Source organism: Dama dama, chromosome 22 (genome assembly GCF_033118175.1).
Source record: "Dama dama isolate Ldn47 chromosome 22, ASM3311817v1, whole genome shotgun sequence".
Taxonomy (NCBI): domain Eukaryota; kingdom Metazoa; phylum Chordata; class Mammalia; order Artiodactyla; family Cervidae; genus Dama; species Dama dama.
Window position 1 is genome coordinate 8,090,649 of NC_083702.1, and position 24,924 is coordinate 8,115,572.

General features: G+C 39.8%; 2 protein-coding genes across 9 annotated transcripts in view; one reads left to right on the forward strand and one right to left on the reverse strand.

Moving 5' to 3' along the window:
• XPNPEP3 (X-prolyl aminopeptidase 3) overlaps positions 1-24,924 on the reverse strand; it is a 44,950-nt gene that overhangs the window by 3,760 nt on the left and 16,266 nt on the right. For all 8 annotated transcript variants that reach the window (XM_061124464.1, XM_061124460.1, XM_061124463.1 and 5 more), the window contains 7 exons: positions 22,372-22,779; positions 20,310-20,512; positions 12,865-12,927; positions 11,653-11,766; positions 2,776-2,861; positions 1,497-1,677; positions 317-437 (listed from right to left, as the gene is read on the reverse strand). In XM_061124464.1, coding sequence (XP_060980447.1) covers positions 317-437; positions 1,497-1,677; positions 2,776-2,861; positions 11,653-11,766; positions 12,865-12,927; positions 20,310-20,512; positions 22,372-22,779 — 1,176 coding nt within the window. The remainder of the gene's footprint in view (positions 1-316; positions 438-1,496; positions 1,678-2,775; positions 2,862-11,652; positions 11,767-12,864; positions 12,928-20,309; positions 20,513-22,371; positions 22,780-24,924) is intronic.
• Positions 8,405-10,954, forward strand: LOC133043538 (zinc finger CCCH domain-containing protein 14-like). Its single transcript, XM_061124459.1, has one exon. It carries the CDS (start codon positions 8,492-8,494, stop codon positions 10,598-10,600), a length of 2,109 nt encoding a protein of 702 aa, XP_060980442.1. The 5' UTR covers positions 8,405-8,491; the 3' UTR covers positions 10,601-10,954.

The window sequence follows — 24,924 nt, forward strand, 5'->3', positions numbered from 1 at the left end:
AGGGGTTCACAAGCATCAGCAGCCCACCACAAAAGGAAGACTAGTACAAACTGGTCCTGGCAAGGCAGGGTTAAAAAAAAGATTTATTTCTTAATATCTACTGATAGAAGTATTCCCCATTTGTTGTTTATTGGAGAAGTCAAACTAAACAAATTGTGTGATGTTAAATAAAAAAGCTAAAATAAAGTTCCCTTCTACACTGGAGAGATTCACTTTCCTGTTTCTTCTAATTTAATGACATTGGTTCACGTAAGATCTATCTAACACTAGAATTACATGTCCCAGGGGATGGGAGGCTGTTGGCACCTCCCCTTACCTGGCTCCACGGTGATTACCATACCGGGCTGGAGAGGGAGGGAGCGGGGCATGTCTGGAGTGTCATGGACATCCATCCCCAGGTAATGGCCAACATGATGCGGGCAGTATTTTCGAGCAGCCTGGAAATGATATGACCACAGTGTTATCAGAGCAATGACCCTTAAGGGAAAAGTTGGGCCTGTGTAAATCCATGAGATATGTGTTAATACTGCCCCCTGCCCTCAACTCTGCCACTTGTGTCATCTATCCTTGGGCTAATGCTTAGGAGACTGAAAACTGCCACCTCTTGTATGTAATTCTGCCAACGCATTCTATTAATAACTAATCCACATTTCTGTTCCTACCACTTCATACTACACACATGCAAACTGGGGCTGCCCCAGCAATGACAGTGGCAAGTGAAAATCTCTTTTCTGGGGGGGTGAAGGGAGATAATTATGTTAGAACAGTTCTTTTTCCAACATGCACACATCCCTCTCAAGGAGCCTTCTCTGGAGACCCTAAGTATCTCACAGCAGCTTGTGGGGTAGGTAAGAAATGTCATATAATACAGTAATTATGAGGCATTTACCAACCTGGGTACTTCTGTCCATTAATTAAAGATCTGTTGGCATGAACAGGAGGAATTACAGCTTCTTCCCTACTGATAAAAGAAGCCCTGGCAGTCTTAACTTGGAGATAAGAGATGCTTTACTGGTCTGTCTGGCTTGACCACCTGGCATCTTAATTTAAAACTGAGTCTTTAAAGTTTTCTTCAACACCATCATACTTTGGATGCAGACAAAGTTCACTAAAGACATGGCAACTGAGGATACTGTTAAGTCTCAACAATGTTACTGAAGCCACACACACATTTACCCTTCGACCCCTACTTTTTCAAAATCATTAAAAATGAATTAAAGAGTTAACCTCTCCTCTTTTCCACCCTGTCTGCACCAGACTTCTTTTTATTTTTTCTGAAGACTGAGCTAGTCACATAGTATCAATGAACTTCATGTGCTGCCATCTTCTGGGAGAAAGAAGTACTGCGCCTTTTGTTTTAATCTAGGTTCAAAAAAGTCCCTTACAGGTGAAGAATCACAAACTCCCATTTCTAAATCGAATTAGCTTTACGTAGGATAAAACCCAAGCAGCATGTCAGGTGCTCTTAAGAAGTGGGGTTGAAGGAAGTGAAGAACCTTGAAGGGATTCTTCTCCTTAATGTTCTTCGTGATCCCCAGCTCCTTTAGCTTCTGGCCTATCAACGTCAACATCATGCTGTAGACGTTCTCCAAGCTGGTTCCAGGGCAACAGAGGGTCAGACAAGCTCTCTGGACTTCGAGAACAGCTTCATAGAGCTCTGCCTGAGGTGCCGTGAACCTGGCGACAGGGAAATCCAAGAACAAGAATTTGGAACTGTCTGATATTGTAGGAAGTTTTCTTCTAAGTTTGATTAGAAAAACTCTCAATGGTCAGCAGATAGACATGGTGAAGTGAGAAGATGCACCCAGCCATGAATGCAGTTAGAGGGCCAGACCAGGCTTAACCTTGATCCTTCCCATTTTTTTTTAACCATTAAAAAATACAAACACAAACAAAACCAACCAGTCAGCCAACCAACCAACCAAAGAAAAAAAACAGTCTAAAGATCTACTTCTTACAGGCAAAGCAGATGTCATGGGATAAACTAGTTGGTACTTTGGCTACTAGTAATGTACTAGTTTCTGTGTGTCCTTAGAATAATCATTTCTTTAGCAGTAATGGGGGAAAACTCTAACCACTTACATCTTACCCATTACAGCTCTTTCAAGGACAGACTTATAGCTGCAGTTTCTGCCAGCTTTCAGAAAGCTCTTTGGTGTCTTCAAATACTTGTTTTTATTTTTTTTATTTTTGGTTGCACTGGGTCTTTGTTGCTGCAGGCCGGCTTTCTCTAGTTGTAGAGTGGCAGCTACTCTGTTGTGGAGTGCAGGCTCCAAGCGCACGGGCTTCAGTAAGTGCAGCACACAGGCTCACCAGTTGTGGCGTACAGGGTTAGCTGCTCTGCAGCATGTGGAATCTTCCCGGAGCACAGCTCAAACCTGTGTGCCCTGCACTGGCAGGCGGATTCGTATCCACTGTACCACCAGAGAAGCTCTAACTGCTGTTTTTAATATTTTGTCCAGATTCTATAATTGTTATCTGTGGAGGGTTAACTGGGCCAAACTATTCTACTGAAACATGAATATTATTTTTGCAATCAGAAAATAAAAACTTAATTTAAAAAAAAAAAGTGTGTGCACATGTTAACTAGGTGTCTTTACGTGCCTCATCCTATGATCTGATAAATAAAGCAGTCTCAGAAAAGAATCAGGAGCTTTGTAAAGGCAGTTAACCTGAGCTGGAGGGACCCTGTATATTTCTTTAGTTCTTTATTTCAAACATATCCATTTTCTAACTCATATTCCTAAGAAGCAGTGGGATCTGTAGCAGCCCTACCTGCCATTGACAGGCCAGGTACGAGTGATGTCACTCACGTAGCAGGAAGACTCACAGCCTCCATCCAGCAGCACCATCTCCCCATCCTGGAACAAGAATAAGACAGGTGAACGAAGGTGACTTTATGACTGTCAGTTGTATCTTCTAACTTAAACTCTTTATGCCTTTCATTAAAAAAAAAAAGTTCCATTTTAAAGGAGGCTAATCTTCTCTTGTTCCTTCTCATAAGAAACAGCATCTAAGTGAATTCATGTTGGCTCAAGAAAGACGGCACTGTTGAGTGGTTAAGTGCGTTGGCTCTGGAACCATAGTGCTTGGGTTTGAATTACTAGAAGTGAACGTTAGCACATCATAAATGTTACCTCTGTCACTATTAATTAAAAAAAGAACCTATGTAAGTTGGTATCCAAGGCCTTTATTCACATATAACTTACCCATTTAACTTTAGAATGTCACTCCCTCTTTTGCTCTCCATCAAAACATATGGTGGGAGCAAAAAGAGAAAAAAAAAAAACCACTTGGCGTAAATCTCTGTTTTACCACTTGTCACGTTATACTGAAATTTTGTTTATGCCTTTGAAGACAGGCCATATCTTATTCATATTTAAATAAGCACAGAACTTGGCACATAGCAGAATAATGGTCAGATAAAAACATATATAATAACAACAAGAATGAATGTGGTTTTTATTTCTGGAAAAATGTAGAATAAATTTTAGAAAACAACTCAGTTCTGGATAAAAATATATTCTATGAAATGTTGACATTACATCATGTAAGAGATGTCTTAAAGACTCTTTTTCCTTGAATAAAGACAGCCCAGAACGGAAACTAGAGCTGGGAGTGGTAAGGTAAATATTACAGTATATAGGAAAGAAAGTGTCTGCAGAATGGGGAAGATGAGCAGGAGGTTCCTTCAGTAAACCAGGACATTCACAGGGGATAACAGGGCCCTTGGTCATCAGGACCCACTTCACTTCTGACAAAAGCATATGCAAATAATATTTAGAGGAAATGGCCCCCAAATTTGGGACTGCACAATTTCCCCAAAATAACAACAAGCAAACATGAGCTCACAACCAGAGGCTGTCACCGTCAAGCACACGAGGCAGTAGGTCACTGTCAGTGAGAGTCAGCAGGAACAACAAACACCAAATTCAGATCTTCCAGAATTCCAGGTAATGGAATTATCTGGAATTCGTGACAGAACTGCTGTCATGAAATGTTTAAAGAGATAAAGAATGGAATCACAAAGATTAATAAGCAACAAGAGACAACTAAAAAATAAACATGTGGATTCGAAGGGAATGGAGATAAAAATAACTGCTGAAATAAAATACTAGGTGGATGGCTGAAGGAGTAGGTTAGACAGATGAAAAAATTTAGTTTCCTAGAAGAGAGACCTACCAAAATCCCCTAGAATATGACAGAAACAGACAAAGCCAATGTAAACATGAAAGAAAAGTTAGCTTACTGAAAACAGAAAAGAGGCTTAACCTATCAATACATCTAACTGAAGTCCTTGAAGGGGTGAACAGAGAGACTATAGAAGAGATGATATCTAAAGAAATGTCTGAGCATTTCCTAGAATTGATAAAGACACGAATCTACAGACTCAGGAAACAGAAGGTATCATAATAAGGACATGTAAAAATAAATTTGTACTTAGAAATACAATAAAACTGAGAAATAGCAAAGAAAAAGAAATCTTAATGTAGCAAAAAGCAATTTCCCGAAGTAAAATAACAATTATTTTCTTTTCTAAAATCAGCAACACTTAAAGTCAGAAAAGAGAGTAATAATATATGAAAACTGATGACTAAAAATAACTGTCAATCTAGCATGGCTTTCTCAGCATAGCCATTTTTCAAGGATGAGAATGAAATAAAGTTGCTTTGGCTAAACAAAAGTGTAACAAGTTTATCGGCTATATACCTTCATCTAAAGGATGCTGAGGTGGAAGGAAGGTGATCCCAGAAAGGCCGTCTAAGAGGTAAGAAGGAAAGAGGAACATGCAGGTAAGTCTGCTTAAAGCCTGTCAGAGAGGGCTCTGCAGTGACCTATTCCTGACAGCTGCACGTCGCTGTGGTTAAGCCCTGAGGCAGAACCACAGGCAGCCTGCAGTCTCTCTGACCACAACCGTTCCAGGTTCCTACTAGCCAGTCAACAGCAGAGCCCGTCCAATACCCTGCGTTTCTCGTGGCTTGTTGATAACCTTGCCTGCTAACTTGAATTGAAAACTTTCAGATAACCGAAGCCAGACTATGACCTACAGGTTTTCGACCATTTTCCCTTATTTCTTACTTGGTCTAGTAACAGCAATATGTCTTCTTGCCTTATAAAGCTAGATTTGTGTTTATCCTCTAGTTTTTCAAGAATGAATACTATATTGTTTAGGAACAGGTACCCTGGTGGTAAAACTATGAAGAAAAACTTTTTGGTTAAAATAAAAGTCAGGATGATAGGAGATAGAAGCCTAGAAGCTTCTAAGGATCAAGTAGTGTTCTTATCCTTGATGGTGGATACATGGTTGTTCATTTTATCATTATTATTTTAAACAGTACATTATATTTATTGTTTATAAAATGTCATAAATATGACTTTAAGAAAATACATGGAATATAATGAGAGTGAAATATTAATTCTTAAATAATCATAATTAGAAAAGAAAAAAGGATGAAAATTAATGAATTTAGGGAATTCCCTGGTGGTCCCATGGTTAGGGCCAGCTGCTTTCAATGCCCAGGTTTGATTCCTGGCCAGGGGACTAAGATCCTATAAGTCACATGTCACAGCCAAAAAAAAAAAAAAAAAGAGTTTAGCACCTAATTTAAGAAGCTAGAAAAAGAACAAGAGAATGAACATAAAGAGTAGAAGAGTAAAATTAACAAAGGCCAGGACACAGTGTGTGGTAAGATAATTAGCAAAGGTAAAACAGCATTAGTGATATGTGAAGTTGACTTTAACAGACTAATAAAAACCCACAAACCTCTGCTGAGATTTCTTTGCACAGATCTTAAGTGTACAGAATTAAATTTTGTCAAATGTATACACCCAGGTAACCATATGCTCATGCTCTTACCCAGTCAACGCCCCATCAGAAGCAACCACTGATCTGATTTCTATCACCATAGATGAGTTTTGCTTATTCCAGAACTCCATATGAATATATGAATAGAATCATATAGTTTGCAATTTTTTTCTTTTGAGATCATTTGTGCTGCTGGTAGTGCTGTGGTTTGCTCCTTTTTCTTAAGGATTTACCACATGGCAACTTCCCCATCTAATATCCTAGTTACAGACTCCTGGATTGTTATAGGTAAACTGGCTATCAACATTCTTGTACAAGGCATTTTTGGGATATATGTTTTAATTTTTATTGGAAAAATACCTACAAAAGAAATTGCTAGTTCATAGGGATAAGTATATTTACTTTCAAAGAAACTGTCTATTAAGATTTATTAGGAAAAAAGAGAAGGCAAAAATAGTTCAAGACTGTAAAAAGGTACATAAAGGAAAACAAAAAGCAAAAGGAAAGAAGAAGAATGTAAAAGGGTAAATAACTCCAAACACAAAAGATTAAAATGTAAGATAATACTATGAATAATTTTAAAAACTTGGACAAAATGCTAGAAAAATATAATCTACAAAACTGTTTGAGGAAGAATGGAAATATAAATTGATAAAATCACTTTGGGAACGTCTGGCAGTTTCTTTTTTTTGGCCTCATTGCGTGGCATGCAGAACTTTATCAATCAGGGATCAAACCTGAGCCCCTTGCAGTGGAAGTGCAAAGTTTAAACCACTGGACCACCAGGGATGTCCTAGGCATTTTCTACCAAAGTTGCAAATATGCATACCCTATGACTCAGCAATTCCACTATTAGGTGTTCCTTAGGCAACCTTGATAACTTATATACTGTTCACAGAATATTCTTCATAATGGTTAAAAACCCAGAAAATATATAAATGTCCATCTATGGATATTTATCACATAAAGAAATTAAAACAGAAAAGTTTACAGTATTCATTCATTTAAAAATAATAATAAACCCATTCATTACATGCTAAAATAACATTTTCAATGAAAATAACTTTTTCTAAATAAAAATATTGTTACAAAAGTGGCATTGCTTTACATTTTTGCAAATCTCTATTTAGCATAGATAAATAGAAGACAGCTAGAGTCTCATATTTGCTTCTGCATTCAATTTGGAGTGATGTTTCATGTCATAAAACCTCTGGGATACTTAACTGTACAGTTGAGAGACAATAAGAGTGAAAAAGAGCACGTAACATCTTAGCATTCTTCTGAAAATAGATTTAACTTCAAAAACCACATTTTACCTGCTATTCTACACTTCAGCAATTACAATGAACAAACTATAGTGGCATGCAACAATATACTGTTGTATGAAAGAACACATACATAGTATTTCAAATACATAAAGTTCAAACATAACTAAAACCAAAGCAAATAATGTAAAACTACTTTATTAATTGTAAAATAAAAAGAAAAGCAAAGACATAATCACTATCAAAACTGGGAGAGTGGTTACCCTATTAGGGAGAGGAGGAGCTATCACAGGGAGGGCAAAGATCACATGGAGGAAGCCTCTTGGGGGTGGGGGGACACAGTAAGGCCCTATGTCAGGGGTTGACAAGTTTTTTCTGTAAAGGGCTAGATAATATTTACTTTGTAGACCATACCGTCTCTGATGCAACTACTCAACTCTGCCCATGGGTTGGGGGTAGGGGAGCAGAAATCACTGTGTTCCCATGAAACTTTATTTAAAAAATAAAGTGGAAGGCTGGATTTGCCCAGAGGGCTGTAGCTTGCTGATGTTTTATTTCTTGATCTGGGTAATGGTTACATGAGTCTTTAAAATTATCCATTAAACTCTTCCTTTATGGTTTAAGTACTTTCCCAGTAGTTGCATTTTACAATTAAGAAATGTAAAAATAAATAGAAAGTCTCAGTATATTAAAGAAATTGAACCATAGTTAAAAGGCCCACAAGAGATAATATCAGGCCCAAGTAATTCCACAGGACGTTCTAACCAATTTTCAAGGAACATTAATTCAAATCATTTTATAATATTAAAAAATAAACTGTTTGACTCCTTGATGTGAAAACCAGAAAAAGACAGCAAGAGAAAATCACAAGACAATCTCACTCATGTACACAAATCAGAATATACTAAACAACACATGAGCAAGTTGAAACCAGTTGTGCACAAGATAAGATGCTTAACTTCATTGGTAATAAAGGCAATGGAAATTAAGATCACAAAGAGACCACAATGTCTTATTCTAACTAAAATGATAGAAATTAAGAAGTCTGATAATAGCAAGGGATAGAGAGAATATGGTCAACAGAATTAATTATACATATATGCTGGTAAGAGTGTAAACAGATACAAATACATGGGGAAAAAATTATTTTATCTTGCTTGAGTAAAAAGAAAAGTTAAGCTCCCAAAACTACATATAGCAGTATGTAATTTTTATATAGTTCATAAAGAGGCAGAACTAATTAATATTGGGGAATAATGTCTATATGATAAAACTATTTTTTAAAAAAAATCCAAGGCGGGTCACGCAGGGCGCGCGGCCGGGAGCGGCGGTGGTGGTCTGGCTGCGGGCGGGGAAGCCGGCGCCGGGCCCCTGGTCCGCGGGACGCCGCGCAGTGCCCGCCGCTTCCCCCCGCGGAGCCATGGAGATCGTCGGCACGGAGATCAGCCGTAAGATCCGGAGTGCCATTAAGGGGAAATTGCAAGAATTAGGAGCTTATGTCGATGAAGAACTTCCTGATTACATTATGGTGATGGTGGCCAACAAGAAAAGTCAGGACCAAATGACAGAGGACCTGTCCCTGTTTCTAGGGAACAACACAGTTCGATTCACCGTATGGCTTCACGGTGTATTAGATAAACTTCGTTCTGTAACAACCGACCCCTCTAGTCTGAAGTCTTCTGACACCAACCTCTTTGATGGTAACGTACCTTCAAACAAGAGCAGTTTCAGTCGAGGAGATGAGAGAAGGCACGAAGCGGCAGTGCCGCCTCTTGCAGTTTCTAGCACTAGACCTGAAAAAAGAGAATCTAGAGTTCCTACAGGTTCACAGGAGCAGAAAGCCACTAATGTCAGACAGACTTACGATGATGGAGCTGCAACCCGACTAATGTCCACAGTGAAACCTTTGAGGGAGCTAGCACCCTCTGAAGATGTGATTGATATTAAGCCAGAACCAGATGATCTCATTGATGAAGACCTCAATTTTGTGCAGGAGAATCCCTTATCTCAGAAAAAAACTACAGTGACACTTACGTACGGTTCTTCTCGTCCTTCTATTGAAATTTATCGACCACCTGCGAGTCGAAACGCAGACAGTGGTACTCATTTAAACAGGTTGCAGTTTCAACAGCAGCAAAACAGTGTTCATGCTGCCAAACAGCTTGATGTTCAGAGCAGCCGGGTGTATGAGACAGGACGTCTGTGTGAACCAGAAGTGCTTCACAGCTTAGAAGAGACTTACAGTCCCTCCTTCAGAAGCAACTCAGAAAAGATGAGTATTGAGGAAGAAAACTTTCGGAAGAGAAAGTTGCCTGTGGTAAGTTCAGTTGTTAAAGTAAAGAAGTTCAGTCACGATGGAGAAGAGGAGGAGGAAGACGATGACTGTGGGTCCCGGACCGGAAGCCTCTCCAGCAGTGTGTCGGTGCCGGCAAAGCCTGAACGGAGACCTTCACTTCCACCTTCTAAACAAGCTAACAAGAATCTAATTTTGAAGGCTATTTCTGAAGCTCAAGAATCTGTAACAAAAACAACTAACTATTCTACAGTCTCACAGAAACAGACACTTCCAGTTGCTCCCAGAACTCGAACATCTCAGGAAGAATTGCTAGCAGAAATGGTCCAGGGACAAGGCAGAGTCCCCAGGATAAGTTCTCCCATTAAAGAAGAGGAAGCAAAAGGAGATAATATAGACAAAAGTCAAGGAACTCAACAGAGGCAGTTGTTATCCCGATTACAAACTGACCCCATAATGGCAGAAACTCTGCAGATCAGTCAAGATTACTATGACATGGAATCCATGGTCCATGCAGACACAAGATCATTTATTCTGAAGAAGCCAAAGCTGTCTGAGGAGCTAGTAGTGGCACCGAACCAGGAGTCGGGGAGGAAGACTGCAGATGCCCTTCGGGTCCTTTCAGGACACCTTATGCAGACACGAGATCTTGTACAACCAGATAAACCTGCAAGTCCCAAGTTTATAGTGACGCTGGACGGTGTCCCCAGCCCCCCAGGATACATGTCAGATCAAGAGGAGGACATGAGCTCTGAAGGAATGAGAGCCGCCCAGCACCCTGCAGCCTCACACGGGGGACTCGCGGGTCTCCTCCGCCTGCAGCACGCCCGCGTGCTGAGCAGGCAGCTTGAGGATCCAGATGGTAGCTTTGCAAACGCTGAGATAAGCGAGCTGAGCGTGGCGCAGAAGCCGGAGAAGCTGCTGGAGCGCTGCAAGTACTGGCCCGCCTGCCCTTACCATCACCCCGTGTCGCCGTGCAAAGCCTTTCCTAATTGTGAATTTGCTGAGAAGTGTCTGTTTGTTCATCCAAATTGTAAATATGATGCAAAATGTACTAAACCAGACTGTCCCTTCACTCACATGAGCCGAAGAACCCCAGGACTGCCTCCAAAACCAGTCACAGCACCAGCACCGCCTTCCAGTAGTCAGCTGTGCCGCTACTTCCCAGCTTGTAAGAAAATGGAGTGTCCCTTCTATCATCTGAAACACTGTAGGTTTAACACGCAGTGTACGTGACCTGACTGTACGTTCTATCACCCCGCCATTACTGTGCCACCGCGACATGCCTTGAAATGGATTCGACCTCAGACCAGTGAATGACACCTGGTCCTACCTGACGGAAGACTGTGGCGTTTGAAAGTTTCCATCTACTGATGAAAGACATTCTGCAGAATTTGTCAAATCTTTGAAACTTGGAATATATTGCTTTCATAATATGAAGTTTATCACCTATCTGACGTGTCTAATTTTTCAAGTTTGTAAGTTTATTAAGTGATTTTAACATTGGGTCTTTGTTGTTTTGTTTTGACTATGGAAAGACAGTTTAAGGAAAAGCTGAAATCTATTAAAACATTTGAGGCATGTTTGTAAAAAAAAAAAAAAAAAAAACCCAAGAGAATGACAAACAAAAATTTAGGATACTGCTTAGTGACCTTTGGGAGGGAGGCTGTGGGATGGCAGAGCATAAGGGTATGTAAGTAGATTGAACATATTGGCAATGTTCTTGAGTCACTGGTTCACGGGTATTCATTAGAAAAAAAAAAATGTGTAATTTACATGTTTGCTATATTCATTTTTTTTAATTTACTGTAAATTTAAGTAGATAATTAAAAGTAGACTTAATAAAGGAATACAAGATTCTTTACTTGTAAATCACTTGGGAAGAAAACCATAAAATGTAAGTTCCCTCACAGCTAATAAGCTATTGGTAAAATCTGACTGCTCCCAAAATAAGCTTGGCCCGTTGTTGGCACAAGACCTCAGTGAAGGAGTTTTACCACATGAAATAAGCAGAGGATTTAAACTAGAATAGTTGGCTCTGCATTAATGAGTTACCTAAAGTTTCTTTTCCTCTTCTGTTAAACAGGCATGTTAATAACTGCTCCTATCTCACAGTGCTAATGTGAGGATCAAAGGATAGCACGTCTGCAAAAGCATTTTATAAACAAAGGGTTTTATAAATGGCAGTTAGCTTGTGAAAGCTGAAGGTTAGGGGGCTGTGAGGCTACAGCTGTTTCCACTAAGGCATCCGAACCCAGAGGCAGTAGCACTGAAGGGGATCTACGTACCTTGATGAGCTGATTGTTCTTCACATAGTGCAAAGTGTTTGACCGGTTACCTCCAGCAACCACAGGTGGGTAAGCTAAGATGTCTGCACCACGGGCCCGGCATTCAAACTCAAACTGAAACAGCAAAGTATCACAATGCAGGACTAAAGAAAGGATTTCCTTAAGGCTGCCCTAGTCTAGTCTCTTTTCAACAGCCCATAGCTCCATTCAAGTACTTAAGTCAATACCGGAAAACCAAAGTTTTCTTTTTAACCAAAGCTATAATTTCAGTCCATTTCTTTAATTATCACCCCAATACTGTTATTTTCTTCCAAGTGCTCTAACTTTCCTATGATTTTCAAACAGTTAAGTCCTGAAGAGAGCACAGAAAACTTATGATCAGGATAAGTACAGAGATACAGTCTAGATACTTTACATGTTACTTTTCTTATTTAGGTAAACACTGGAATACAGCTTGCATTTTTAACAACAGCTCTAAATTACCAATTTCAACTTTCCAAATAGCTACCAACCTACATGCTCTGGAAATATGAGAAAGGATGCTAGGCAGATGGTAAATTCTAATTTCGCTATGTCCTAGAATGAAGCTGGAGACTGGTTCATATCTGCTACTATCCACAGAACCGCCTCAGATTCTCTGCCTTTATATTTACCTAAACACTATGATTCTTCTTAACTCCCACTTGTCAAAGTCCTTCCTTCTTTATCTGTTCTTTTCAATTTTCTCCATTTAATTGTGAAAGAAAGTAAAAGTTGCTCAGTTGTGTTTGACTCTTTGTGACCCCATGGAATAGTTCATGGAGTTCTCCAGGCCAGAATACTGGAGTGGGCAGTGGTTCCCTTCTCCAGGGGTCTTCCCAACCCAGGGATCAAACCCAGGTCTCCCGCATTGCAGGCAGACTCTTCACCAGCTGAGCCACCAGGGAAGCCCAAGAATGCTGGCGTGGGTAGCCTACCTCTTCTCCAGGGGATCTGCCTGACCCAGGAACTGAACCGGGAGTCTCCTCCATTGCAGGCGGATTCTTTACCATCTGAGCTACTGGGGTAGCTCTACATATTTTAGACTCATCTAATGAAGTACCAGTGACACTTAAGAACCAAATCCTTTTCATGGATACCCTGGTCATGTCCATGAAAGCCAACTGGATGCCATATGCAAATCAAGAAAGTACATTTGCCTCCGACAAAACTTCGCCAGGCATTAAAGCTCACCTTAGCATAAAGAAAGCCTTCTTCCACAGGGGCTTTACTGGCAAACATGGTCTCTATAAAAGCCTGCAAAGAGAATGAAAGAAGAAAAGAACATAGTCCCATTTTAACTACATTAAACTACATTGCTTATCCAAACACTCAAAATACTGGAGCTCAAATGAAAAACACAGTTCTCCCAACTTTGTTGACCTGAAGTTATGGCTTTGTGAACATGATAAAACAGTTTTCCAAAGGGGAAAATATTGCTTTCCAGAATAGTTGGCTGATGACAGACTTAGTGGAAGGGCATTCAACCTTCCCACTTAGAATATACACTCTATGCTAGAATAAGCTACATAGAAACACATTTGTCATTTATGTTTCAAAATGCTTCTACAGCCTTAGAATATATGAAATTATGGATTGACTGGTCCAGCCTACAGCAGGGTTCCCCAACCTTGGCACTATCAACATTTTGGGCCAGGTTATTCTTTGTTTGGGGGCTATCCAGTTCAATGTAGGATGACAGTAGCATTCCCTAACTGTGATAATTGGATGTTGCCAAATGTCCCCTAGGGGATGCAAAACTGCCCCCAGTTGAGAACCACCAGTCTACAATATAAGTAATTTAATAATTGGATTGGCTAATAAGTTCATTTGGGGTTTTCTGTAACATGTTATACAATGTGCCTTTGGTTTTATTTTGTTTTAGCTCCATTCCCCTCAAACCTTGCTTTTCTTCAACTCTACCATGAATTTATGCTCTCTTGTATTTTATGTGTCCATGTAAGCTAATCAAAATCCTTTTTGAAACAAGGTCCAGTGAGGAATTACAAACACTTTATGTTTACAAAGATAGAAAACATGACACACATATAATTCAGCTATCACAGAGAATTACTGGGTTGGCCAAAAAGTTTGTTCAGGTTTTTCTGTAAGATTCTTTTTTTTTACCCTTTTCTTAGTGTAACTATTCTTAAGGAAACTATTTTGCCCAAAGATCAGAAGTCTTATAGAAACATTCTAGATTAGAATGTTGGGAACCCTGAAGGAATATAATCACTGATAGCTAGAAGTTGTTTATTAAGAAAAATAAGACCAAATTCTCTGTTGTCATTACTAAATTGGTAGATTAAAGGAATTACTAGACTTAATACTTCTAAGATGGCTTCCCTGTGGCTCAGACAGTAAAGAACATGCCTGCAATGTGGGAGATCCAGGTTTGATCCCTGGGTTGGGAAGATCCCCTGGAGAAGGGAATGGCAACCTGCTCCAGTATTCTTGCCTGGAGAATCCCATGGACAGAGGAGCATGATGGGCTACAGTCCATGGGGTCGCAGAGTTGGACATAACTGAGTGACTGACACTTCCACTTTCTTTCAATACTTCTAAATTTTAGGAGAACATTGCCGAGCACTGATCCTGGTCAAGGTCTGAAGTATGCTGGTTAATAGCACTGAGAGGAGTTTCCAAGCAGTCTGTTATCAGCTTATCAGTATTGGTAACAGTGAAATTAATGGTATGTTCTTGGATTCCCTGGGACCTCTGAAGGGCTTTGCTGCTTCATAGCAGGGAATACACCAACACGATCAAAACCCTAGGATCCCTAGCTGAGATTCCTGGGGCTGCCTGGTTCCGAGGTGTTCTATGTGTGTATCTATGGTTCCAGAGCCTCCGAGAAAATGCATCTTCCCCAGTCCTGACTGAGGGAGGAGAACAGGAGCCTGTACTCTGGACCTGGCTGATGGGTTATTGTTGTTGTTCAATGGTTAAGTCATATCTGACTCTTTGCGAACCCATGGACTGTAGTGTGCCAGGCTCTCTTGTCCTTCACTGTCTCCCCAAGACAAATTCATGTCTGTTGAGTTGGTGATGCTATCCAACCATCTCATCCTCTGCTGCCCCCTTCTTCTGCCTTCAATCTTTCCCAGCATCAGAGTTTTTTCCAATGAATTGGCTCTTCACATCAGGTCGCCAAAGTACTGGAACTTCAGCTTCAGCATCAATCCTTCCAATGAATATTCAGGGTTGATTTCCTGAATTAACTGAAAATTTTGACTGGTTTGATCTCCTTGCAGTCCAAGGGAATCGAGTCTTCTCGGCAGGACAATCTGAGAGCATCAATTCTTTGGCGCTCAGCCTTCTTTATGGTCCAACTCTCACATCCGTATGTGTCAGCAAAGTAATGTCTCTGCTTTTTAATATGCTGTCTAGGTTTGTCACAGCTTTCCTTCCAAGGAGCAAATGTCTTTTATATTTCACGGCTGCAGTCACCATCTGCAGTGATTTTGAAGCCCAGGAAAATAAAATCTATCACTGCTTCCACATTTCCATCTGTTTGCCATGAAGTAATGGGACCAGATACTATGGTCTTAGTGTCTGAATGCTGAGTTTCAAGCCAGCTTTTTCACTCTTCTTTCACCCTCATCAAGAGGCTCTTTAGTTCCTCTTCACTTTCTGCCATTAGAGTGGTATCATCTGCATATCTGAGGTTACTTCCCCTCGCAATTGTGATTTAGCTTGAGATTCATCCAGTCCAGTATGTTGCATGATGTACTCTGCATATAAGTTAAATAAGCAGGGTGACAATACACAGCCTTGACGTACTCTTTTCCCAACTTTGAACAGTCCGTTGTTCCAAGTCCAGTTCTGTTGCTTCTTGACCCACTGTACCCTTATACTGTACCCTTCTCCTTTAGGAACTCAAGACTCGTAAGCACTACCACTGTCTTTAACAACTGACCTGTTTAACTGCCATTTGTTAGTATATCTGGCATCTAAATTCATTATTCTTTTTTTTTTTAAACCTGATATGAAATTCCCATTACATAAAATCAACCAATTTAACAGTGAACAATTTGGGGAATTCTCTGTGCTTCCACTGCAGGGGGCATAGGTTCAGTTCCTGATTGGGAGACTAATAGCCCACAAGCTACGTCTCGTGGCAAAAAAAAAAAAAAAAGTGGACACTTCAGTGGCATTTAGTCTACTGACAATGCTGGGCAGCCTCCACCTCTGTCTAGTTTAAAACATTTTCACCATCCCAAAAGAAATGCCCTCACCAATAAGCAGTTAATTTCCCCATATCCCTGTCACCCTAGCCCCTGGCAAGCATCAATCTGCTTTTGGTTTCTATGGATCTACATATTCTGGATATTTCACATAAATGGAATTACATAATGTGTGGCCTTTTGTGTCTGGTCTGCTTCACTTAGGGTAATGGTTTCAAGGTTCATCAATGTGGAATGTATCAGCATGTCATTCCTTTTTATGGCTGAGCAGTATTCCACTGTATGTATAGATATATGTACTACATTTTGCTTATCCATTCATTCATGGATGGTCATAAGAGTTGTTTGCACCTTTTGGCTATTGTCAATAGTGTCTCAACTTCCCTCATTGTTCAGTCGGTAAAGATTCTGCCTGAAATGCAAGAGATCTGGGTTCAGTCCCTGGGTCAGCAAGATCCTCTGGAGAAGGAAATGACAACCCACTCCAGTATTCTTTTTTTTTTTTCACTCCAGTATTCTTGCCTGGAGAATCCCATGGACAGAGGAGCCTGGCGGGCTACAGTCCACGGGGTCACAAGAATTGGACACTACTTAGTGACTAAACCACCGCCACCACTGTTTGAGCACCTGTTTTTAATTCTTTTGGGTATATACCTAAGAGAAGAGCTGTCAGGTCATATAATAATTCCTTAATTTTTTTCAGGAACCCCCAAGTATTCTCCACAGTGACTGAACACTTCTACTGGTCATGTACAAGTAAGTAAGTAAATGTTGCTCAGTCATGCCCGACTCTTTGAGACCCCATGGACTATAGCCCACGAGGTTCCTCTGTTCATGGGATTTTCCAGGCAGGAATACTAGAGTGGGTTGCCATTTCCTTCTCCAGGAGGTTTTTTCCAACCCAGGGATTGAACCCAGGTCTCCCACATTGCAGGCAGATGCTTTATTGTCTGAGCCACCAGGGTAATGTACAAAGGTCCCAATTTTTCCACATCCTTGCCAACATTTGTTATTTTTTAAAAAAGGTTTTTATTTAGTTATGGCTGTGCTGGGTCTTTGTTATTGCGTGTGGGCTTTCTCTAGTTGCGGCCAGTGGGGGCTACTCTCTAGTTGTGGTGCACGGACTTCTCATGGTGCTGGTTTCTCTTGTTGCCCAAGCTCTAGAGTACAGGCTGAGCGCTCAGGCTTAGCTGCCCTGAGGCATGGAGGATCTTCCCTGACCAGGGATTGAACCCACGTCCCCTGCACTAGCAGGTAGATTCTTTACCACTGAGCCACCAGGGAAGCCCAACATTTGTTATTTATTTTTTAATAAGGTATATTATTAGGTATGAAGTGGTATCTGATTTTGATTGGCATTTCCCAAATGGCTAATGGTATTTTAAGCGTTTTTTCAAGTGCTTAGGTCATTTGTATATCTTTGGAGAGATGTCTGTTCAGCTTTCACTCATTTTATAATTGGGCTGTCCTTTTTTTTCTGTTGGCCCTGCCAAGAGGCTTGCAGGATCTTAGTTCCCCAACCAGGGATTGTGGTCACCCTCAGCAGTGACAGTGTAGATTCCTAACCACTGGACTATCATGCAATTTCCTTTTTTGTTTTTGAGTTGCAAGAGTTCTTTACATATTCTGAATACTCAACCTTTATCAGATATATGACTTGCAAACATTTTCTCCCATTCTGGAGGTCCCCTTTTTACTCTTGAAAAATGCCCTTTGAAACACAACTATTTTTAATTTTGACCAAATCCAATTTATCTATTTTTCTTTTGTTGCTTATTTTGGTGTCATATCTAACAAATTCAAAGTCATAAAGATTCAGCCCTGTATTTTTTTCTAGGAGCTTTACATACTTGTAGCTCTTGAGGTTAGGTGTTTGATCTATTTTAATTTTTTTTTTTTTTGAGTTAATTTTTGTGTATGGTGTCAGGTATGGGTCCAACATCTTTAGTGAGCATGTGGACACCCAATTATTCCAGCGTACCTGAATTATTCTTAAAATACATGGTTAAGGCATTATTTTGAAAGAAAAAGGATGATTCTGATAAGAGGGATGAAAATAAAACTCTGAGCTTGGGTGACTGCCAAACCACTGCTGGTTTGAAGTAGTACTGGGTTTTAAATCAGTGGAATCTGAAAAAGACTCTGAACCTTAGCAGCTAGCATAATGGATTGGAAAGGAATCGCAAGCTGCCGGCAGGCGTGGCTCTGGTCTGAGAAGGCTCACTCTTTTCAGACTTCACCCACTGTGGGCAGCAGGTGGCGCTCCAACCAGAGAAACTCGCGCCACTGTACTGAATGAACCAGTGAGGCTTCTGTGACACACTGCAGCCAAGATAATCCAAGCACGGCACACTGACGGAGGACCCTTATCTAGCAAGGTTAGTGTGCAGAATACTACGTAAGGAACTCTGCAACTGAAAAACAAAAAGATAAACAGTTTTATTAGAAAACAGGCAAAAGAGCTGAATGCACATCTCTCCAAAGATGATTGTATTAAGGTCCAATAAGCAAACAGAAAGATGCTCAATAAGTGATTAGAAAAACGCAAATCAAAAGCAAAATGAGATACCATTTCTTTTGTGTGTGTGTGAAAATTATTTACTTATTTATTGTAAAGTAATTAGCCTCCAACTAATAAAAATAAATGGAAAAAATTAAAAAAAAAAATAAAAGAAATAAAAGAAAATTCCATGGACAGAGGAGCCTGGCAGGCTACATACAGTTCATGGGGTTGCAAAGACCTGGACATAACTGAGCACACACTCACATATGCATACTTCAATAAAATAAAATTGTTTTAAAAAGAGAAAAAAAGAAGAAAATTATGTACTTGTCTATTTTTGGCTGCTCTCGTCTTCGCTGAGTGAGGACTTCCTCTAGTTACGGCAAGTGGGGCTACTACCTAGCTGTAGCATGAGGGCTCCTTACTGCAGTGCTTCTCTTGCTGTGAGCCCCGGCCCTAGGGTGCCCACGTTTCTGCAGTTGCGGTGCATGAGCTCAGCAGTCATGGTTCATTGGCTTAGATGCCCCGGGGCAGGTGGGATCTTCCTGGACCAGGGATTGATCGAACTGATGTCCCCTGTATTTTGCAAGGCAGATTCTTTTTATTCCACAAGGAAGACTCTTAACCACTGGACCACCAGGGAAGCCCAAGACACCATTTCACATCCATTAGAGTCGCTATCATAAAAGCAAATGAACAAAACAAAACCCTCAAACCAAAAAACAAGTGTTGGTGAGGATGCAGAGAAATTGGAGACCTTGTATATTGCTGGCAGAAATGTCAAATGGTGAAGCCACTATGGAAAATAGTTTCAAGGGAGCAATCAATGGGTGACATAAAAGGGAAAATTTAACATAATTTTGTGCCTGAAAAGATGCTTAAAGCAAGACAATAGTATTTCTCTTAGCCTTGACTCAGAAGCCCCTTGGGGTGGAGGGCTCTGGTGAAATCTCTTCCTTTTTTGAAGAGCCTAAACAGATCTACACAATAGCCAACGTAACAAACACACTTCCCAGAGTGACATATATCCTCAAAATGGACAAGAGATGAGAGCTCTGTGTTTGACTATATGAAACAATACAAATGTAGCTAGTTTTTGGGTTTTTTTGTTTTTGATTCTCACATCATAGGATGATCTATTATAGAGGAGCTATGTTGGGAAGCAACCTGTGGGAATATTTAACAGGTTGAACTTGAAAAACACTGATTAATAATAATCTACATGAACATTATGTAGTCATCAATTGTGATGATGGTTTAAAAGAGGTATCACAATATGATGGTAGAATGTCATCTACTCTTTGTTGATGAGATCAAAGGTTTGGTCTCTGTGAGAGCTGTTACAGAGCAGGAATATGCCAACGAGACCAAAATCCAAAAGTCCCTAGCTGAGATTCCTGGGGCTCCCTGGTTCCAAGGTGTTCTATGCATGCATCTGTGCTTCCTGAGCCCCAGAGAACATGTACCCTGCACGGTCCTTACTGAGGAAGGACAACGGGAGCCGGCACTCAGCTTCTCTGGACATGGCTGTGAGATAGCCATTGGCTGTGATAGCTATTCTCACGTTAATGCTGTTGGTAAACTGTGCCCTTCTCCTGTAATAAACTGATAATTTGTAAGCATGGTCATTTTAGGTCCCATGAATCTACTTTAATAAGTTCTGCCACTATTACTGTAATTATGATAAGGAAAGGAAATAAAATGAATTAACTTAATGTTGTTCCAAGGAGAAACAACTAAGACCATGGATAAAAAGATACATGAAGGAGATCTGATTTGCCTTCCTAAGTACTGCACAAGTCTCTAGACACACTTGGTAAACATCAAAGCAGAAGCTAAATGTCCATGTGCCGTGAGACTACTGCTCTGGGTACACAACCTCAAGGTGCCCACTGAACCCTAAAAGCTGGACTTCTTTAATTTGGGAAGAACTTTTTCAGTGGGAACCATACCTGTGACGTCAGCTTCCCAGCAACCTGCATCCGTTCAACTTCTGCAGGAGATTTGATCAGCCTGAGGCGCTGTACCAGCTGCTGCACAGCCCGGACCCTGTTCTTGCTTCTGGCTTTGACCTCTGCCAGCTGCTGCAGGTAGTCACAGTGGAGCTGTTTGTGGGCAGGCCTCATCCAGTCATACCACAGTGTATGTGTCTCGGCTTAAAACAGATTTAAAATAAGACAGCAACAAGAAATACCACCTGTCATAGACTTGAAGAGTCAAAACTATTTTAAAATGTGCAGTATAAACTCTAAAGGGTTGAACACACTCTCTCAGGACCTGAAGGAATGGGTCATAAGTCATTGGGAAGGCCCTTCCTGAAAATGGCAAGATATTCTGAGACTGGATATATGGCTTTTTCCGCCCTCAAACTTCAGTGTTTTTTTTTTTTGTAAAGACAACAGATGAAACTAGAGCTATACTTAAGCTTTGATTATTAACTGTTTAACAAAAATTGTGACAATTGTTCTCCACACCACAAGTCAGCTAGAGGTATTGTTAAATAACTGAACACAGAAGGACAGAAAAAGTACTCAGCTTACAACCTCATGGTTAAAAGTGCTCCATCCCTTAGTTTCAAACAGTCTCAGTACTGGTGAGAGGGGGTCTCAAGAGCTGATAATCCACATTCATCCAGAATACCTGTCCTCTTTCATCTGCCATGTGTTCTCATTACAGACAACCACAGTTCACCTTTTCACTTTGGAGACCCAAGGAAATGGTTGATTTTTGCTCCAGACATAAGATAAGGCACACCATGAAAATTTTTTCCACTTACACCATGTCTCTATTTGTCCCCCCGCTTTTTATTTTCTGACAGAAACCTATGAGTAGTGTTCCCAACAATTTAAATCTGAAGATTTCTATGTTTCATACAATGGACTTGGGACAGAAGAGGGGAAAAGCCCTAAAGATTTTGATTGGGTATGCGTTAGTGATATAATCTCCAAAATATTTTTACTTTTTAAAATACAAATGATTTTAAATGTAGACTACATGTAAAACTGATCTTACTTTGAACAGAAATTTAGTTGTTTTAATTTTTAAAAAGTAAAACAACCATGACTATTTGCTGTCATTTTATAAAATCATAGGCCAACCTTTTTAGGCTTTTAAAACCTTTTTAGATTTTAAACTTTCAATCCAGGATTGTTGGAAGCAGTTTTGAAATCCTCTTTTAATTAGAGAATGACTTCAGAAATGTTTATAAATCTTACAAGAATATCAGGATGAAATTTTACAATCAAATACCTTATTTTGTCTAAAAATCATTATTTTATAACTTGATCATCTATCTTATTTACCAAATTTGGCTCTAAATGACTTTTAGACACTTTAAAAAGTAAAATACTTCCTGGAGCTGCAGATGTGTAAGAATCACTAAGGATAGTTTATAATGTAGTATACATTCTGAAAATGTCTAGAAAAGGGATCTCAAAACATTGAGTGATCACAATTTTACCAGAATAAACATAGAAAAGGTGACGTTTTCAAGGGGCATGAACTCTACTGTGTACAAGAACCACCGGAGAATCTTGTTAAAATGCAGATTCTGATAGGAGGTATGAAGTGGGGGCCACAGATTTTACACTTCCAGTATCTATTCTGCATTTGTAATTCTATAATGCATCACCAGGTGTTTCAGCTGCTGGTGAAAGATCATTCTTTGAGAATACTGCCTGTTTTTGAAGAGGTGGCAAAAGTGGTAAGGTAAGTAGTAGGCAAGGATCAATAGACTGGTCAGTAATCTTGAAGAGTGGCCCATGTCCATCCTCCACATTAAAATCCTCTTTTTGGGATTTCACACTAGAACAGTCTCTGTGAATGAATAATCTAATGAAGATTTAGCAAATGAATAAATGAAATCCTTAAAGTCTTATGGAAAAGCTTTATATTTTTTCACAGTACCAAGGGAAATGCTGCCATGCTAACAGTTTTAGCAAATGAAGAACAAATGGGCAAGAAGGTCTTAGTCCCAACCTGGCCTGTGATCTGACCTCTGCTCCCATCTGTTACCTTTCAGCTTTGGTACAAGATGTTGAAATTCCTCCAGTGTATAGGCTTCATCCACTCCAGTTAGAGCTATTGCTCCATCAGTGCCAGATCGAGGGCCATCCCAAAGTTCTCGACTGGGGTCTCTCCGAGGCACAAAAAGCATGGCCTTGTGTGCTGGTAACTGCTTGCCTGGGAGGCTCTGAAGGACCAGAATGCTATCGGGCTCTTGGAATCCACACAGGTACAGGAAATTGTTGTCTTGGTGGAAAGTATAGGGGATATCATTGCTCATGTAGTACGTAGGGTTGGACAGCAGTACTACTGTATGGTCTGCACCACTCTGCTCTTGTGCTTCCTTGTGGATCAGAGACATTAGCTTGTGTCTGCGAAGGGCATATTCCACCTGGGATAGTCCTGGCGTCACCTCCCCTAGAAATGACAGATAACAGTGATGCTTCACATTTCTATAGTGGCAGAGTACTGATACTTAAGATAGTTTAATATTAGATGAAGACACTCAAGTTCATTTCTTCAATTTATGCCCAATCTCCTCACAGCACATGGCAACATTAAGGAGATAATCCAGGTTTTAAATCTCTATTCCATTGCAAAAATTTGCAAGAAATTATCGATAGTTAGATGTGGTCCTGCCTGAAAACTGGGATCATGACCCCTTAAGATCTTTTCCAGCTCTCTGGTTCATTCTTTTACTCATTCGTTCAAATATTTATTAAACATTATTATGCAGAAGGCACTCTCAGGGACACCATCCAAAGTTGCCCTTGAGTTTCAATATACAAGGTGAGGAGAAGGGTCACATTTTCTGTGTAAGACTTACCCAAAAGAATGTAAGCTCCTTGAAAACATCAAATTTTGTCTGTTTGCCCAATGCTATATTCTCAGGGCCCAGAATAACAACTGGAATACAGCAGGCCTTTGAACTCTAGTAATACTATCTACCTCTTGGGGCTGTCATGAGAATCAAATCTGATAAAGTAAGTGGTTTTTAAAGACTTGAAGATGCCCTAGAGAATCTTTTGAAAGCTATGGATTTATTCTGTTTACTAAACTTTGTGTAGGCACATACAAACTTTTAACATATAATTTCAAGAGTCTCAGATTCCTTTAAGCTCACCCAAACAACCCATTTTAAGAACCTTTAAAGGGTTATGTCTTAGTTCTTAATACTAGTACCTAGAAGACTGCCTGGCTGCTAGCCCAGTGATGCCTGCGTGAATGCTTCACTTCCGAAATGGAAATTATGCCTGCTTTCATTTCAGGTTCTCAAACAAAAGAACTACTAAAACAGATGTTTCCTAAACCTACACTTAACAATATTAAGAGTAAAACAACATCAAATGCTTACTGAATGCTTACTATGTGTCTGTACTATTCTAATTATTTACATGTATCAACTTATTTGGGCTTCCCTGGTGGCTCAGTAGTAAAGAATCTACCTGATAATGCAGGAGATGCGGGTTCAATCCCTGGGTTGGGAAGATCCCTTGGAAAAGGAAATGGCAACCCACTTCAGTGTTCTTGCCTGGGAAATCCCATGGACAGAGGAGCCTGGTGGGCTACAGTCCGTGGGGTCACAAAGAGTTGAACACGACTTAGAAACTAAACAACAACAATCAACTTATTTAATCTTCACAGTGACTTTGTGATGTGGGAAACTAATTATTATTCCCTGTGGTAGCCAGTCTCCATATGCAAGTATGAGAAAATGGCCATGAAACAGGCTGTATATAAGAAATTAATTATGAAGATGGACAATATGTTCCCATTATTTAAAAAAAAAATTAAAGGAGAGAGAAAAAAAGAATTTAGAAAAATTTGGAAAAGAACCACAATTTTTATAGTGGTAACCTATGGACAGTGAGATAAACTGAAATTCTCTAACAAGATTTTTTTATATTATTTGAATTTTGTTTCAGTGAGTATATACTCTTACAATTAAAATCTCAAATAAAGAGATAAAAAGGCTAAAAAAGGGAAACCATGGACAGTCCACTCCATACTCATAACCTATAATGGTTTTCTATTGTCCATTAGATCAAATTCAATTAAGCTATTTTGACATTTACATTTAATATTAACATATTAATGTTCTCTACCAGGTAACTTCAACTTATCTGGCCAACACTTTTGGGTAACAGCTTTACTGAGATATTTTCATACCACACAATTCACCCACTTACAAGTATAGAATTCAGTGCTTTTTGGTATATTCACAGGTTTGTGCAGCCATTACCCAAAACAACTTGAGAAAATTCCACTACTCCAAAAAGAAGCCCCACACCAATTAGCAATCATTCTGTTTCCTCTGAATCCACCCCAGCCTTTGACAACCGCTATTTTCTATCTCCATGGATTTGTCTACTATAGAGATTTCATATAAACGAAATTACACCATATGTGGTCTTTGGAGACTTAAACTTTTTCCTTAGTATTCCTCCAATTATTGTGAAATTAATTACTTCTAAGTCTCAAGTTCTTTCCCTATTACCTTGCTCACAATGTGTCCCTTTTCTAAAATTTCTTCTCCTTCCAAAGCAATCTACTCCAAGACTT

What these genes read in the sequence shown, in the direction of transcription:
- LOC133043538 (XM_061124459.1), top strand. Translation starts at nt 8,492, where the DNA reads ATGGAGATCGTCGGCACGGAGATCAGCCGTAAGATCCGGAGTGCCATT.